This window comes from Cheilinus undulatus, linkage group 9 (assembly GCF_018320785.1).
Source record: "Cheilinus undulatus linkage group 9, ASM1832078v1, whole genome shotgun sequence".
Lineage (NCBI taxonomy): Eukaryota > Metazoa > Chordata > Actinopteri > Labriformes > Labridae > Cheilinus > Cheilinus undulatus.
Window position 1 is genome coordinate 17,902,456 of NC_054873.1, and position 18,084 is coordinate 17,920,539.

At 38.1% G+C, this 18,084-nt stretch overlaps 2 protein-coding genes across 4 annotated transcripts in view; one reads left to right on the forward strand and one right to left on the reverse strand.

Annotated features, from left to right (window-relative positions):
• Positions 1-10,465, reverse strand: part of LOC121515309 (calcium-independent phospholipase A2-gamma-like) — a 45,901-nt gene extending 35,436 nt beyond the window's left edge. Inside the window, exons 1-6 of one of the 3 annotated variants that reach the window (XM_041796004.1) lie at positions 10,335-10,463; positions 9,944-10,042; positions 8,737-9,850; positions 5,592-5,741; positions 2,161-2,312; positions 1,834-1,928 (exon numbers count right to left, since the gene is read on the reverse strand). In XM_041796004.1, the coding sequence (XP_041651938.1) occupies positions 1,834-1,928; positions 2,161-2,312; positions 5,592-5,741; positions 8,737-9,850; positions 9,944-10,002 (1,570 nt within the window). In that variant the 5' untranslated portion in view covers positions 10,003-10,042; positions 10,335-10,463. Of the gene's footprint in view, positions 1-1,833; positions 1,929-2,160; positions 2,313-5,591; positions 5,742-8,736; positions 10,043-10,334 lie in introns of all 3 variants that reach the window. The other 2 variants (XM_041796005.1, XM_041796003.1) reach the window with 2 other exon arrangements.
• Positions 10,466-11,004: 539 nt separating this feature from the next.
• Positions 11,005-16,083, forward strand: dnajb9a (DnaJ heat shock protein family (Hsp40) member B9a). Its single transcript, XM_041794703.1, has 3 exons — positions 11,005-11,150; positions 13,846-14,076; positions 14,320-16,083. Exons 2-3 carry the CDS (start codon positions 13,860-13,862, stop codon positions 14,754-14,756), a joined length of 654 nt encoding a protein of 217 aa, XP_041650637.1. The 5' UTR covers positions 11,005-11,150; positions 13,846-13,859; the 3' UTR covers positions 14,757-16,083.
• Positions 16,084-18,084: the final 2,001 nt, after the last annotated feature.

The window sequence follows — 18,084 nt, forward strand, 5'->3', positions numbered from 1 at the left end:
TTGACAACATTTCCTTATTAAAGAAGTACAAAGAACAGCACTGAAAGCTTTTTCTTGGTTAAAAAAAGATGTTTGTGCTCTTCTCCCAACATGCTATTGCAAGAGTATAACTTATCAGCTGGCTCCACTGGTAGTGAAAAATTGTGTATTTACTGTATACAGCAGTGGCTGCCATTCAGGCCCAAATTACGTTGATGCATGATTACATGATACATATAGTCATGTGCATAAGTTTTAGGCATGTAGGGGGCTAAGGATTTGTCACAGGGCCCAATGTGCCACAACCCAGGGCTGGAGAGGGGGGCCAAAGTCAGGCTCAACAGCATTTCTTTTGTCCAGGCTTTTTCACCCCTTGCAATACACTCAGAGGACACTTGGTAAATCCACAGCACAACCAGGGGCTCATGGCAACCCTAGCAACCCCTTACTCTGGGCTTTGTTACTGTTTTCAACAAATTATTTTCCCATGCCCCTGATAATATGACATCCAGAGCACAGCCTGGGTTGTGTCAATCCTTCCTCTCACCCAGTGGTGCCTTCAGGCAAGCTTTCTTGCCCTTGCACGCCTTACTTCAGCCTCACTTCTGGCCCAGACATGCCTTAAAGTTCTGCAGCTTGTCTCTGTTGTAAGAGAGTCGTTGTGTTAACTGGCATGCCTGCTCTCTCAACTTGTCATGAATTGAATCAGGCCAGAATGGGACAACAATCCACTTCCAAAATGACAGAAACCTATTTACTCAGACCCAAAATGCTCACAAAGGATTCTCAAAAGGAGAGGCGATTCTATACAGTTGTAAACATCAACCTGTCCAAACCTTTTTGAGATGAGCTGCTGGCATCAAATCTCAAAAAGGCATATCATTTTCCAAAATCAATGAAATCTCTCAGTTTCAGGGTTTGACATGTTGTCTTTTTGGCTATTCTCAGCTAAATAAGGGGTTTCATTATGTTGCAAATCATCAAGTTTGCCCTTGCTTTTTAGGAAAGAGGCTGTATAAGAGGTTCACATACTCCTTTGGGAATGCAACGAGGTAATCTTGGCAATAAAGGAGCAAACAGGTGCGGAGATGATGCGAGTTTAACTGCTGGAGTGTTCAACAACTCAGAGGAAATGAGTGAGATTAGCATAGAATTTTCACTATATAAACAAATACCTCACCAGCGCTTTCTCTCTGAGATAAAGGAGCCTGACAGGATTACAAAGCAGCAACAACCCTGAGTCATGTGGGTGATCAAACTAAACAGATGTAGCCCTGATTACTGTATTTACATATGACCGTCATTCAATCAAGCAGACAATGATTATATCATCTTTTGATAACATTCACTAAGTGTGAAAATGAAGTACCTTCAACTGCAGGAGATTAAGACCCAAAAAATTGATGGGAACTGAGGACAAATAGAAACTTCTGCTTGTGATTAAATGGCAAATTGCTCTCTAAACAAATGCAGGTTATAAATCTGCTGTGAAATGAGAGCAAAGCTGTTAACATGCTTTAGGTCCACACTGCCCTCTTGTGGGGACTCTTGCACACAGAGAAAATGCAGAAATCCACCAAATGAGGCTACATAATTTACTGAAAATTCAATTTCTATCATCTATTGGAAATTAGAATTAAACAGATTTCCTCTTGCCTTATTTGAGGGCAAACTATAAGACATTAAAGTAGGATTGCGACTGAAAATTAGGTCAAAAGAAGAGCAGAGCAACAAATGGGTCAGTGTGCAATCAGTGCTGCCAGTCCAGCCCTGCGATGCTACACGCTGCACCCATAATCCAGATGCATTTATTCACACACAAACATGCAGAACGAGGGCAGGAGGACAACATACCTGTGCTGACACCACAGATATAATCAAAGAGTTTGTAAATGGGTTTTCCGGTCAGGGCCTCCAGCTTGTGCAACGTCTGAAGTGCAAGGAGTCCTCTGAAAGCACGAAACCAGGCATGACACATGCAAAAAAAGACATCAAATGATAAGAATATGGAAAAAGTACAAAGAGGAAAAGTTGTTTGATTTCAAATGGAAATACAAAGACAAAACAAAAATAATTTACTTGACTGATTGAATTAGGTTTATAAAAATGCTCCAGTTAAACAAGAATCAGTGGGTCACATTTTACAACACAGATTAGATAAAGGATGTGCTGAACTTATACCTTAACCCTCCACCGTCGATGGACAGGATTCGTATGCCCCGTCCTTTAACGGGTGAGTGATAGCCCACCAGAGCGAGGGCTTCTCTCACTGCTGCCCTCAGACCTGGATCACTGGCCTGTTTCAGTCGCAGTAGGCAGGGGATAACCTTTTCCTGAAGAAAACACAAACAAACACTGACAGTCAGAAGTGGAAAGCACAGATTGTTCAGAGTAACGTGGCCCGACCAGAATTAGTCAGAAATATTTACTTGAATAATGTAGTAAACAAGAGGTGGGGCTTAGAACTTTGAGAACAAGGGCTGTGGTCAAATAGTTTGTCTAGCTTACCACACACCCAACACCCAACTGCCAAAAAAGCTGGGACATTTGGCATAATGTGAAACAAAAAAAAAATTGGGACAGGTGTGAGAAACAACTGGAAGTTGTAGAGTGCTCAGGTAAGTTAGTTAATTGGTAACGGATGCTCCTTGGATATGAAAACAAACACTTCTGAAAGGCTTTGTCATTCACAATCAACAATAGCACAGAGTTTTTACTTTGTGAAAAACTGAAAGTCTTTGTGCTTATTCAGTTGGACATGATTGAAAAGGGTTTGCAGATCACTCTATTGTGTTTTTACTCCCATTTTACAATGTCCCAACTTTTTTTGGAATTAAGGTTTGTAAGGAAAATAACTATGAAGTATTCTAATAAAAGCTAGTAACATTTTTTTAGATAATATAGAAAAACACACATCAATGCATCGTTTCTTTATGTTATATCCTATTATTTTTGCCTTCCCTTTTTAGTGGTAGATAAGTTTGAGTGATGTGAGGAGGAAATCCCAGGGTAACTTATGACTGGATATCATTTTAAAAAATGGTTCTGTAATAACTGCTTAAATTGGGTCTTTTTAGACTAAACAATGACTACTAAACAATGACATACTGTTTCCTGTACTGTGGCTGACATTTATGTTGACCTCCTTCACATACATGGAGTAGAGCCTGAAGGCTGACATCAGCCTGGTTAATCAGTGATGGATGCCAAACTGAATTAATTTTAAAAATTTTAATTATGAAGGTTTAGACCAGCTGTTTCTCTGTATTGCAGTGATTCTTTCCTTCTTTTTACTCAAGGTAACCTGTGAAAAACTTGCTCTGTTGTTGTTAAAGTGTAAGTAAACCCCAGCTCAGCGCTGCTGCCTAAGAGCGATCTTCTGGGGTGGAGGATTTTTCCCTTCCAGAGTCCCCTGACGCAGGCTGTTGAGTGGTGGTGGACCGTGGTGGTCCTGAGCACTACTTGTTTTGGGCTGTTGGCTCCAGCACCGGCATTACTAAAGCTGGAGCTTTCAGAGCCAAGGAAGTGCAGGTGCAGGAGAGGATGGGAGTGGTCTCTGAATGGTAAAGTTGGTTAGAGGCGGTAACGTCCAACCTTTAATATAAAGTTTGTGACATAGAAACCTTTTCAGAAAAGATTTTTCAAAGCAGATGACCGTTTGAGCTAATTAAAAGCCATAAATGCAGATTTTTATCAGTTTGGTGCAAATGTCAGAAATAACACCAGCAGCGATGTGTGTTTCATTATAGTTCAGTCAGACACCTCAGTGTACAAATGAAAAAAAACTATACTTTAATTTTATTTCCAATGTGACAACTTTGCATAGTACAGCTCTCAACTTCTATATTATGACATATTAACTGTTAGAGCATTGGGTATGTTCACTTCATGAAGAATTCACAGAAATAACTTCAGTATTTAACCAAACAGAAATTATTTGAATATACAAAGGCTACTTTATTTATCTATTATCACAACCCATTGCCCACAGCCCACTTTTAGGGCCCTACCCACCATTTGAGAACCACTGCAACATGGGGAAAACGCTACCAATATTACCAGGATACAGTGAGTCTGTGAAAAATGAATTGCAAGACCCTCATATGTAAAATCACTATCTCCAGTTAGCCAACAACCATAAAGGGCTCCCAAAGAGGCAAAGTGAAAGATTAATGTATTCGTTCACAGTATTTCGGTCTCAGTTTCACCTCTTTATCCTTTGACATCTTGTAATTACCATCCAACATTCACCTTGTCTTATTTTTGTATAATGTTCTTTTTTGACCAATTTTCTCCTGCTTTTCATGTGCATGAATGGTGCTGTTTTTTGTAAAATCAAAATACTGCCATTTGGCACCAGATTTGACAACATCACAGGTCAAGATGTAAAAATATTGCCTCATCATTATTTTGACCCACCTCTAATGATCTACAACAAATGATTTGTCAATAGTTATTTGTAACAATAATATAAGTTATGGTTCAGGCTCATCTCCTCACAACACTACCATTTTGTTTTTAACCTTCTGACTGAAGGTCAGATGACACTTTATTTTAAATCCAACATCTCTAATTAGGGGAATTTATTCCATGTTTTGTTCACTTTATCTTATCCTATCAGTACATCTTTCCTTTGTCTTATTTTGTCTTATTGTTTTCCATTTCCGTAGGATAAAATAATGTTGAGAGAAGAATAAAGGCTTTCTTTTTTTACCATCTTTATTTTTCAACTACCGGTACATTTTAAGTCTAAGGCACAACCTGCTGGAGTGACTCAAGCATCAACTTGCTGAAGATTATACCTCTGACATCCTGCTTTATCCTTGTATTTTCTGTACATAACACCATGATGCTTATCTTTCAGTATGTAGTAGTTACGCTAACAAGGACACAAACAGTCAATACTTTCTCAACTCAGCAAAGTGAATAGGGTCAAATAATAGGAAATTAATACATGCTGAACCCTGACTGAAATAAAGCCAGAGCAAATATTCATGTGAGGCTGACTGCATCTTTAAATCTTGGCTGCCGATAAAATGTGACACATTAAAGCTGCCCCACCGTCCATGCATCTGGAGAACGCTCTAATGAGGTGGAACCAAATTCAGGACAATAAATCACATCAAAGTCAGCTCTTCGGTTCTTTTGCTTTCTTTTACCGTTTGCAAAAATGTAAATATATATATCCAAAAACAATAACATAAGTCAAACACAAATCTTCCCCCTTTCTTCTTCAAGTAAAAGTGCCCTCGCTTTGAAAGAGTTTAGCTCTGGATAAGCTCATGACACCCTCACGGATACAGCTGGGACATAAATAAATGCAGCAGTATGCAGTCTGCATGTAGCTGCTGGGTTCTGACATTTTGTCTGGCATGGGAAAATTCCTAAAGAGGGAGACAGAAGGTCATTATTTACAGTATTTACATACAACAGCTGCTGATGACACGTGCCAGATAGAACATGATTATGTATGCTAAAAACTATGCTGCTGTAAACACTGTCTCGAACACTGTGAGCTGTGTCAAACATGAGGGTCGATGCGTTTGACACGCTAAGACGCTCTAATCAAAGCATTCTGGGTAATGGAAAAAAAAAAGTTGTAGATTTCTTACCTTGACTGCAACTCCAGCAGTTTCTGGAAACTCCAGCAGATGGTAGCTGAGGTCCTCCACTCTGTTGATGTAGACCCTGACATCTGAGGCTCTGTGCAGACCCTGAACGAGGGCTCGGGTTCGATTGTCCACACTCACCCTGGCAATGATCTAGGACACAAACATGTAATCATGATTTTGGTCCAGCTATTTAGCATTCAGTGGGTTTCTAGTTTGACCTGACAAATTTTCAAAGGGTCTACCCCTGACACAAGGAGGAGCACGTCCACTGTGGCTGGCACAGTGTCAACACGGCCGATGTGTAGATACCAATGTTGAACTGATACATCAATCACAGCAAAAGTGGAGTGTTGAAATCACAGTGTTAAACATTTCAGAGCTGATTTTAACTTCCAGAGTGTAATTTTAACTCCATTCTAAATTAAAAAGCCTTCAATGTTGAAGCTATTTCACAGTGTGAATGCATTCAGGGTCATTCCAACTCTGTAGAGAGCCAATTGATCTAAACACTGCCCACACAACCATTTCAAAGTTGTGGGGGGGGGGGGGGTTCCCATCATGCCCTTGGGTACATTTATATGTGTTTGTCTGAGTTGACAATGACAATGATCACTGCTGGGATTCATTTGCTCATGTTTCTGCTGGACTATTTTTGTTTGTGTTGTTAGACATTCTGCATCACGAGTGAAGTTATCCACTGAAACAACTACTGACTCTACTGACATCCTGTCTGTGGTAAAGGGTGGTGTGCTGATTCTCAGAAAATGTTTTATTTTTCTCAATTCTGCAATTGACCTGTTGCACCATCATTACCAGAGAACACCTGACTTTGCAACAACTTCATTTATTATGAAAAATGCATTGCAATGTGTCAAAGATTAAATTTGTAAAAAAAAAAAAAAAGAAAAAAAAACATTTATGCCTGAAGTAAAGGGAAATAATACATTGCTGTGTTAAAATCTTATATTAGCAACATTTCCATTTTTAAAAATTAATTTTATAAATATTTATACATTACAGTTTTAATATGAGGATACCTCCTAAGTAGTTTTAATGATCCACTATAATTCTAACACTACAAAGAAGTGTTGAGCTACAGTAGCACTGGTTAGTGTTAGGAAAAGTCAATTTTTAGCTCCAAAAAGAGTCAATAATGACACTTAATTAGTTTTAAGGTACAAACTCTCCTAAAAGAGTCAAATCAACCCTCTGAATTAACTCTGACAGTGTTAAATTAACTAAACAGATCGTGTCGTGTACATCCCTAGAACCTTAATAAATGCCTAGTAGGGTCATGTGTTGGTTGATGAATAAAAGCCCACTCAAGGCATTTCTAAACAATTTCCAGCAAGAGTCTTGATAAGTCTGACTGTTTTAGTGACTTTTAACAGAAAGGAGGAATTTTAATAAAGACACTGAATTATCAGCCATCTTTTAGTAGAATTATGCTATAAAAGATTAGTAAGAAAGGTCCTTAAATTCAGTCTAAATGATGAGATGCCACTGACATGCATTTTCTTTTGGGTTGTGATTAAATCATTAATAGATTAATGACAAAGCTGCAACTCAGAAACCACTATCAGTGTCATCACTTCACCACTATGCACTTTTAACTACATTATGCCACCTTGTTGGATTAAATCTCACAACACAAAGGGACCTGAATCCACATGTAAATCAAATCAATCTGTTGCTCATCCACAGAAAGAAGTTAAATATGCTATGTTGTTCCCCCACCTTCTGCTGACTCAAATAGAAACCTATAATTAGTTTCTTTTGACTTCATTTATTTTTAATTACGTCTATTTATATGTAGACCAATAATTTCTCAATCCAGCCATCTCATTAAGTAAATGTCAGTTGTGCTACAATCTCCAAAAGATAAAAAACAGGTTTGGTCTAGACAGTGCATACAGTCTGTGCCTCCCTGTGTCCACAGGGGAGTTATTTTTGAAAACAGTTTCCTAGAACTCATATTGCATGCCAGTGCATTGCACAACCATCAAATGTATAGAGTAACAAGAGCTTTAGTCAATGGAAGAACAGCAGACAGCTAACCTATATAACAAGTTCACAGAAGTTTTTTTGCTGAAACATGTAGAAGACTACAAACTCACAGTATGTCCGAATGATGGAGCTGTAGTGATTAAGTTCTACCTATTCAATATGGCTAACGTCAAACCCCATCTCTTTACATTTTGAGTACTCTGTGTTTTTACTGTTTCCCTCCCTCCCCTTTTAGTAATGTACTTCTTTTATGGTTCCATAATGTACATTTCTCCTTTTACATTGTTGATGATTTACTCCTGGGTGGTGCAGGAAATCTTCCATTTCATCCAAGTTTTAATAATGGATGAGGTATTAAAAGAAATGGTGAGCTATGAGTGGGTGACTGGCTGGGAGTAAGGAGTGTGCAGCTGTTCCTTATCAATTTAACTGAACATGAAAGACAGATGCTGACTAATTTGTTCTGTATCGGGAACATGATTTAAGTTTGCCCAAATTTTTCACATGTTGATGTTTTTTAATACAGCAAGTTTGAAGTCAACACAAATTCTTATTTTAAGCAGTGATAGAGGCAATTTTTAGGCATGTGGGGTCGCTAAAAATTAATCATGGGCTCGATGTGCAACAAGCCCCAGGAGAGGGGGGTGAGAGCAGCAAGAGTCAAGCTGGAAACAAGTTGGCACACATGCTGCTCAGCAGTCGAGGTCAAGCTCGACAGCATCTATTTTGCACAGGCCTTTTCAACCCCACAAATTCTACCAGAGAGCGCCAGTGGTTTTTTGGCCCGCCTGGCCAGTACCCTAGGCCATGCTTACTTGCCAAATCCTAGCCTTACTCTGCCCTAAAGGTGTGGAGTTTCTTATCACTTATGTCTCTTATTTCTTCATCAGATTATCTTCCCATGCCCCTGGTAATAAGCAAGGACACCCAGAGCACCACAGGGGTAGTGTCAATCCTCCTTCCTGTCCAATAGTGCCCTCAGACATCTATATCTTACCTCAATTTTTGGCTCAAACATGCTTAAAACTTATGCACACTATGGTCATACATAAGCTATAGAAAAAAATACAGTGAATGTATTTAAAAATACTGTTGCTATCTTTAAATTACATTCAGTGTTTACTAGTTTTAAGCTTACCTTCTCTCTTTGCAACAGAAGTTTCTTGGCCTTCTCCTCTGCAGCCTTCTGCTCCTTACTTATTGTGGCCTCGACCTGTTTGACTGCTGAATCCTCCGACTTCTTCTCCTCCACTGCTGCACTTTTGGGCTCAGCTGATCTAAACCTGGGGACCAGGGGGGCGATGTAGCTTCCCACAAAGGCTTGTACAGTTGGAGCTGAGTAGGACAGGTAATGCCCTAAACCTTTCTTGGTGGAAGGTGGGGGAGCTTGAGCAACAGCATCCGGTTTATCAGACACTGACACAAGGTCACTAGTTTGCTGAACCTGGGAGGACACAGAAGAGACACTGTCCTCTTTCTTTTCTGGAGTTTTTGTACCAAAGTAGGAGTTGATGTGATGGGCCAGGTAGTTGTAAGTTTCATCCAGGCTGACTGAGAAGGTGCTGGGATGGAAAAGTTCTGTGTTTTGTTTGATAGTTGTGTCCTTGCTTTCAGGATATTTCACTGAAGGTTTCTGCTCCTCTTGCTTCTTGGTAACACTGGCTTTGACTGCTGGGACAACACGTCTCAGCCTTTTCTCCTTGGCTTCACGCACAGCAAGAACAGTAGCTGGGATAGTTGCCGGGGAAGAACTGTGTGGATTAGCGGAGGTAGTTGCACTTGCATTTAATGTAGCAGCAGCAGTAGGAATAGAGGGATCAGGAGAAGATACATTACATACAGGTGTGGATGTAGGAGGTATAGTAGGAGCAGCAGCAGCATCAATCGGAGCAGGAGAAGGTGCCCCCTCTGCTTTTTGCATTGACTCAACACTCGCCTCAGCCTTTATCCCTGTTTTTAAAGCATTAGGCTTGAGTCTGGCAATTTTGGAGAAAAGTTCTGTATGTGTCCCACTCACAGCTTTAGAAACTGTGTCCAGTGTGCTCCTGACCCGTGACATGTGTTGGCTCAAACCAGCAGACCAACGTGAGGCTGAAGTGTTCAAGTATGGGGAGCTGGTGTGGAGTCCAAGTTTCTGTCTGAGCTGATTTGCTTTAAAGAGCCATCCCTTACGCCCAGTGATCCTGAGATGGTGGATGTGCCTCCAGCTGATATAGCCAACCTTGTAGCAGTAAGTTTGTTGCACATGAACCCTGCAGTGAGAGGTACCACACAAGGGAAGAGATGCCGATGACTTGCGAGCATGCGTTTGCCACAGCTGAAACGCTCTGTTTACTCTCACCCACGTTTTAGGAGCACACAAGTAGCTCATTTTTATCAGGTCACTAGAGTATGCATGAGCCATCCAAAGACACACTTAGTCTATGCTCTCCCTTTTCAAAAACCTGGTGACAGAGAACAAAAAGGATGTAGACATGAGGGAAAGAAAAAAGATGAATACAGTGATGGAAATTAAACAAACACAACTCTTCTCCTGACTCTGCCTTTTGAGAAATGCTCTTTTTTGTTTGGCAACCTCATAAGTAAATATCATAAGTTAGCATACCATAAAAATGCTCACTTTCACTCTGAATAACATGTTTTAACATCAGCAACTAGCTGTTAGCTTCGCCTATACAGCGCGCCCATGCTAGCTAACTAATGAACAGACCAGAACGCAGGAAACATAATTTTTACCAGTCAAATGTCGTCTCTCCACGGCCAGAAAACCGTCATTATCCTCGTAAAGCGGCAGACGTTTAATAACGTTAAAACGACACTGTAATAACGTACGGAGCACATACGGTCATCCGACATGACCCTCTATTTCCATAATGACGTGACGATGTCAGTCAAGAGAAAAACAAAGGTCACGTGGGTCTCTGTCTGTTCTACAATTGGCTATCTGTCGTTTGGCCCCTCAAATGGAGCCTGTTGATTGGTGGGACGATTTTCCATAGAGGTTGACTGTAGCATAGGATCGGCTTTTGTTATTCACCAGCGTATGCCGAACTTCCAAACCGGCTTTGAAATATCTTCACCGCCCACCACGCGGGCTAAGTTGTGTACAAATCAAGCGCTTGGCACATACTGAATATTTGATGAGTCCGCTTTAATACTTTTTTTTATTCTTACTTAAATGTTTTAAAATGATTCACTACTCAACAAGATGAAAAGCTATATCAAAGGTATTAAATATACTAAAGCTATTGTAATTTTCCTGCGGTAGAAACAGCAACAAATTATTCAACCGTCACAACATTAGGGTAACTTTCGGACCGTTGAGAAGGCGGGATAGTGTGGCTGCTTCGGCCGACAGAGGGCGGAAATACAAAAACGTATGTTTATTCACCATGAAAGGGTCGAAGAAGACCGAAATGATGCTGTAGTGGCCGCTTTATGTATGTTGATAACATAGAGCATAATTCTGCACTGTAATGTGTAGCGTGGGGTTATCAAATACCGGGTAGACCTGCAGTTCATCAACCAGGCAGGTGTCGTGTCTCCGTAGAGGTAAGTGTGGGTTTAAAGAGAGGAGGAATACATGGGCAATGTGTTAGCCAACGTCAGCTAACGTGTGCAGTGACGCTAGATGTCTGATGACATAGCGCTGAAATCTTAAATCGGTTTACGTTAAAACGACATACACGCGTTCCTTATATCTAATGGTAATTTGCTTGTGAGGAATGGCACAGTCTCATGAAAATGTGGGGAAATGTGAATTTATTCCCCCTTTTTGGTCATTAGGAGCTACTTTAGGGAATTACACGGATTAATTAAACTCAACTGCGGTCTCTAAGCTATAATCAGATCACTTTATAGGAATTTGTCCAGAGAAAATACATAATGAAGCTATGCATTAGTTATTCTAGGGGTGGGAATCGCGCGAAGATAATATCGTGATGCATTGATACGTCATGTTATCCAAGTATCTGAAAAAATACAAGATGACCCTAAAAGATAAAGTGTGGAATTAACGTATTGTTTGTGCAATTTCCTTCAATCTGAAGCCAGTTTCACTTATTGATATTATTCATCCTTTGACTTCCTTTCACTGCTGTCTGTCTTTGTCCCCCTTTTCTTCTTCTTTTCCTCCTCTTTTTCTTCTTTGATCTTGCCGTCATCAATAAATGTTCTGTAATTTTTCATATTCTATAACCTTTATTTATCCAGGGAAAACCTCATAGAAACTAAAAACCTTTGTTTAAGACTACACAGCAGACACAGTACAAAATACATAGACAAAATGCATTTAGAGACTCAAGATAACAGAATACAGCAGCAAATATTTACCAAAATCGAACAAGTTAAAGGGGACATATTTTACCCTTTAAGACAAGTTTATATTGTTCTCAGAGGTCCCCAAAACATGCCTGAGAAGTTTATTGCTGAAAAACCACTCCAGTACTGGATTTTTGCATGTCTAAAAACCCCTCTGTTTCAGCCCTTCTCAGAACCAGAGCCATTTCTATGGCAAGCGGTTTTAACATTTAAAAGTTAAGTTTGAATATCCGGAATTAACATTGTCGATATCTGTAATTCAATTTTGCTTAGTCAAAAAGAACATTTCAGATATCTGCAAATACATTCTGCCTATCCACAATTGTCATTTCCGATATCTACAACGTCATTTTGACTAGGCGAAATTACGTCACTTTTGCCATTCATGTGTATGGGGTTTCTCATTCCAGATATCTACAACGTCATTTCCACAATGTGAATTATGGATATCTGCAAATGAATTGTAGATATATGTAAGCTAATTCCAATTCAAGATATCTCTAATTAAATTTTGACTAGGATGAATTAGAATTACAGATATCTTTAATTCATCTCAATTCTATACAATTCAAGATATCAACATGTCCCTTTTTGGATGTCTTAAATTAAGTTTTGACAAGGCGAAATGAAATTGTAGATATCTGTAAATGGAATTATGACTAGTCAAAATAGACTTGTTGATATCTCAAAATGGAATTAGGCATAGTCATAATTCACTTTTAGATATCTACAATTGAATTATAGATATCTTGAAATGAATTTTGATTACAGATATTCAAATTGGAGATATCTGTAAACGTAATTCTGCCTAGTCATAATGTAATGAGAGATATCTTGAATTAGAATTTTGACTGGGCAAAATGACGTTGCAGATATCTGTGTTTACGACAAATTTGGCCCACCTCCCACTTTGGCGGGAGCGGAGCGGGTTGTTCAAACCATCAAATCTATGGAATTCTGCTCACCATACATGTCACATTGTAGGCCTACCTGTGTAAGGCAATGCCATGACTGCTTCTTTCTTCCTCCATTTATAGAAATAGGGAAATAAACCCACTTCTTGTTTGATTATAGCGGGGAGGGGAAATGACATATTTCTGGATATCCAAAATAGAGCAATGTTGTTAATGACTAGAGATATCTTTAATTCTCATTCTGTCTAGGTGAAATTTAATTACAGATATTCTGACTATTTAAAATGTAATTACGACTAGTCAGAAAGACTTTGTTGATATCTAAATTGTTAATTCTTCAAACAGCAAGAAAAGATCCCGGGACAGCAGATTATAATTTTCTGTGCTCTTCTGACTGTTGTAGATTAGAAGATATGAAGATAGAAGACTGTTAATAGCCGTTTAGATAAGAATATGCCGGTTTTTTAGTCTATGTGAAGACAAAGAAGATAATCCATCACATTCATACAGTAAACAACAATGAGTGAAGGATTTTAAGTTAGTGAGGAACCCCAGAGCTGTGTGATACACAGTGTCTAGGACATGTAAGCTAACAGATGAAACATGCGTGTATAAAACATCACCATAGTCCAGCACTGACATAAAAGTTGCAGCAACTTGTCTTTTGCAAATTCAAAAGAAAGGCCTGATTTGATTCTGAAATAGCTATCCAGTTTCAGTTTTAATACTTTAACCAGGAGGAGCACAAGACAGCACTTGATTCATAACTTCTTTTGTTAATCATGTAGTGTTGGCATGGCAGATAATTAAGTTTAAAGTGCCATATTATTTTAGAATTTAAGTATCAGTATTTAGCACCAGTGTTAAAATGATTACATCAGGGCAATAGTATGTTGTCATGCAGTATTTTTTTTTCCACCACGATGAATGATATCTGGTTGTTCTACAAACATGAAAACAGTTTGCAGTAATGCAGACAACATTTTTTACATACTTTTCTCTTTTTAATGTAGGGAATATCTGAGCCATGGCAACTGCACAGTCAGCAGTAACGTTTGCAGTGTGCATCCTTATGATAACAGAGCTGATACTTGCCAAGAAGGACTACTACGACATACTGGGAGTGCCCAAAGACGCTACTGAACGACAAATCAAAAAGGCTTTCCACAAGCTTGCAATGAAATATCACCCAGACAAAAACAGGAGTCCAGATGCTGAATTAAAATTCAGAGAAATCGCTGAAGGTACAGTCGGCTATTTCTTACTAGATTGTTTGGATGCATGAAATTCTATTTTTTCATTTAATACAGTAAGTATTTTTTCTATTTCTCTATCACCAAGGGTAGGTTTAAGCCTATTTTTTAGCCTGTCTCAGCTCAGTTGAAGCCCTTTGGAGAAAAGAAGTTGTCTTTGTTGTGAATTCAGTGTTTTCTAATTGTGCACTTAACTTCCCCAGCCCCACTGAAACTTTCCCCTCTTTTTTGCAGCTTATGAAACTTTATCAGATGAATCCAAAAGAAGACAATATGATCAGTTCGGTGACAACTCTGCCTACTTTTCTGGGGAGTCACAAGGCAAACACAAACAAGGTCCTCATCAGCCTTTCACCTTCAACTTTGATGACATTTTTAAGGATTTTGACATCCAAAGCCTCAACAGGCATGCCCGACACCGGAGACACTTCGAGGAACACTTCAGGTCCCACAAGGAATCTCACAGCCGTCACAAGAGACACTTTCAAGGAGGTTTTGGAGCAGGTGTCTTTGAGGACTTATTCGATGAGGCAGAGAGAATGTTTACCTTTGAGAGACACACCAAACAGACTGACAACAGATTTCACGGTGCATCAAAACAACACTGTAGAACAGTGACACAGCGCAGAGGAAACATGGTAACCACTTACACAGACTGTACCGCATCTTGAGATGGAATGTATTCTTATTTCTAAAAGAAGATTGCCTTAAGAGGATACACAGTGAAGTTGAATTGATTTTGAAACAGAAATCATTTAGGTCAACTGTGAAATTTGAGTGCTGACATTAAGATCAGAAAATTCAGGCAGCAAACAGTAAATACTCAGTTTACTTAGCTTAGGTTTACAATCCAAATAAGCTATGTTATTCTCAAGCTATTTCCTGTGTTCTTGCTCATTGACTTGTACATGATTGTAGTACTTTTTTAAAGTGGATGGAAGCTGACAGGGAGTATTTTGTCAGTATGTTTCAGCACCTTCTAAGACCGTGGGGTATATGATATAATTTATTATACCATAGTTAACACATGTAGTACCCATGTGTCAGTTTATCCCCCCTTCACTATTTCCATCTTGTTCTATTGTGCAGTTTTTAGTTTTTCTATACGTTTTGTGGTTGTGGTTCTCAAAACAAAGGCAGAGGATGAAACAATAGCAGCCAGTGGAATTTTGCTTGTGGTTGACAAATGGGGAGTGGTTTAAACAAAAGTGTGTGGCTCTCTTCATGTTGGCTTGTCCAACTGCTGATTGTACCACATTTTTAAAATCGTTATGCACTTAAAACAACCAGTTACACCTTTAAACTGACTGTAACATTGTGGTTAAATCTCAAACAGAAAAACTAAAGCATCTATAAAGCACAATATATACATTGGAAAGAAGTAAACAAAGAAATAAATACTTTCACTCCAAATTTGTTGATAGTTATCTGCAAGAATTTGATTTACACAGATACAATAGCCTTATAACCTGGTTTACAAGACTGTCATTTTATTCTTGATTGAGTTAAATTTAAATATGATAATGTCCCCACCATATCTGAACACAAAATCAGGCTTTTACATAATCTAAATGCTGGGCTTTGCATCAGCTTTCAAGTTTTTGAGATCTCATCAATCAAAGCATCAGAAAGACATAAAACATTTGAACGTTGTGTCAAGGAAGCTGCAGAATTTATTAAATATACATGAACTTTCTGAGGGTCCATCCATCTGTTAAGTATCAGTGTCACATTCTAGAGCTGTAATAACTAAATTTTCAGCTGTGAGGTATTGCTGAATAAACACTGTACAAGTACATTCAAGACTCTTTGTGACAGGTTGAAGTACACCTGAATATACTGTTCTCCATTTATCGTCTGTTTACCTCATACCCTTAAACCAGTTACATTTAAATTTCCATATTTTGTGTAATATTTATAGTTTGTATTGTACTTTGTAAATACTTAACAGCACTTTCATTTTTGTGTACAAACATGTGTTTTGACAAATAAAAATTGGAGACCAAAGTAAACTGTCTACTCTGTATTTATTATTTGCCTTTAAAATCTCAGATTTATTGATTTTGTGTTAGAAAAAATATTTGTTAATTTAGTTTAGTATATTATTTTGCTTGAAAGATAACATTTTGGTAATGCTAGAATTACGTGAGATCTTAAACCGATACTATGTGTTAAAAGCGATTTTTAGACCCCTAAATATAAATTCAGCATTCCTCTAATTCCTTCAATGAAAAGTGAGAGGCAAGTGCACCACATTTTTAAAGTTCACATAAATTTTGCATATATCTTCATCTTATTTTGGGCAAGCAAAACTTGAATTTCTAAATGATAATTCTGTCAGAATGCAGAGGAAAATCAATCCCTTCCTTAACAACTGGCACAACAACAGGTAAATGATGCACAAGGTAGGTTTTGGTAAGGCAATATTTATTTCTTGGTCTTTTCACTTAACAGAAATGTTAAGAGTTTAGAAAATTACTTGCATAAAACCCTTGAGAAATATTAGTCATTTGGACCCAAAACTTTGTCAATAGGTTAATGGTATTTCCATTAAAATATGGCTACATAATGAGTTGATGTATGGTAATGTAGTAGGAAACGGTTTCTTGATATTAAAGACATGATTGGTTTAGCAAGAGGATTGGAAACTTGAAAGAAACCACTACAGTTATGTGTGTCATACAGTTGCTACATGAGCCAGTAAAGGTTGACCTCTGCTGCCTTGGACTGGGTTAACTCAACTGGATTCAGGTTTTGCAAAAATACCAAAAAAAAAAAAAGAAAGAAAGAAATAAACAATATATTTGGATTTGCAGGGGGTTTAGTCCCTAGTCTCATGGACACAATCCTGTGGATTTTGAAGAAAAAATGCAGTACAATACTACAACATATAATGTCCTTATGTAACATGACTGTTAGATTTGTGTCAAAATGTCATAGAGGGGTTTATTACACTTAATGATTATTTCTGGATGCTGATAGGATGTAGAATTTAATATCATTTACATCCTATTCTTAAAAGGCTAAAATGCCGTGCCACTGAAAAAAAGACACTAAAATTGTAGTTTAGTTGTCATTTGTTTATCATTCCCATCAACACATTTCAAAATACAGGAAATGATCACCAGGAGAATATCAATGTTGTTTGTTGATGTTTAAGATCGAGCCAGGTTTTCAGTATTTCAGCACTGTAAACAAAGATCTACGTCCTTATCAGCATCTTTGAATCCATCTGGTGTAAAAAAAACCAATACGTTTTCATGCAGATATTTCATATTCTCTAACTAAATATGTTAATTATTTCCATGTATTCACAGATCCATTAAGTTTAAATCAGTAATGATCATTTGAATAATTCACAAATTTATTTGATTAACAACATTTACTTACAAAATTTGAACTCTTAAATAATTAGCAGGATCTTTTACATACAATTTCTTCAACTACATTTTACATTTATAACAGGTACTATTAAAACAGTAAATAAAATCAATAAATTGTAAAATTACTTAACTGTATATCTATTGACAAAGAAGAAAAAACATTTGGTCTATTTACACACTAATATCTTTGACTTCTATTTCCTACTGCAGATATGGATGAAGTTTAAAACTACACTTTAAAGTAAAGTAACACAAAAATTAAACTAATTTAAAAAGTTGAAATAAAACATGTATATAAAATAAAGATAATCTAAAATCAATAAAAAGGCACCAATGTTGTTTGGGAACAGCAGAAACCTTTTTCCATGTATTTCTCTGACTGCTCTATTATCTGTGTGCTGTCATGTGATCATCTTTGGGAGGTCAGAAAGGGACTATTCAGCGTTTTGGCCCAGGGTGCTGAATCTGTCCTCATCATCCTCGACGCGCCTTCCCGGAGCCCTGCGGGATGCCCTAGCCAGAAAAGACAAAAGAGATGTCTAGTTAGTCCTCTGTACTTGACTATAAGTCATCTTTAAATCTCCCTATATTTAAAACAAATCGTCCTGTATTTCCA

Coding starts and splice junctions, on each gene's coding strand:
- dnajb9a (XM_041794703.1), top strand. CDS start 13,860: ATGGCAACTGCACAGTCAGCAGTAACGTTTGCAGTGTGCATCCTTATG. Junction 14,077..14,319: donor ATTCAGAGAAATCGCTGAAG/GTACAGTCGGCT, acceptor TCTTTTTTGCAG/CTTATGAAACTTTATCAGAT.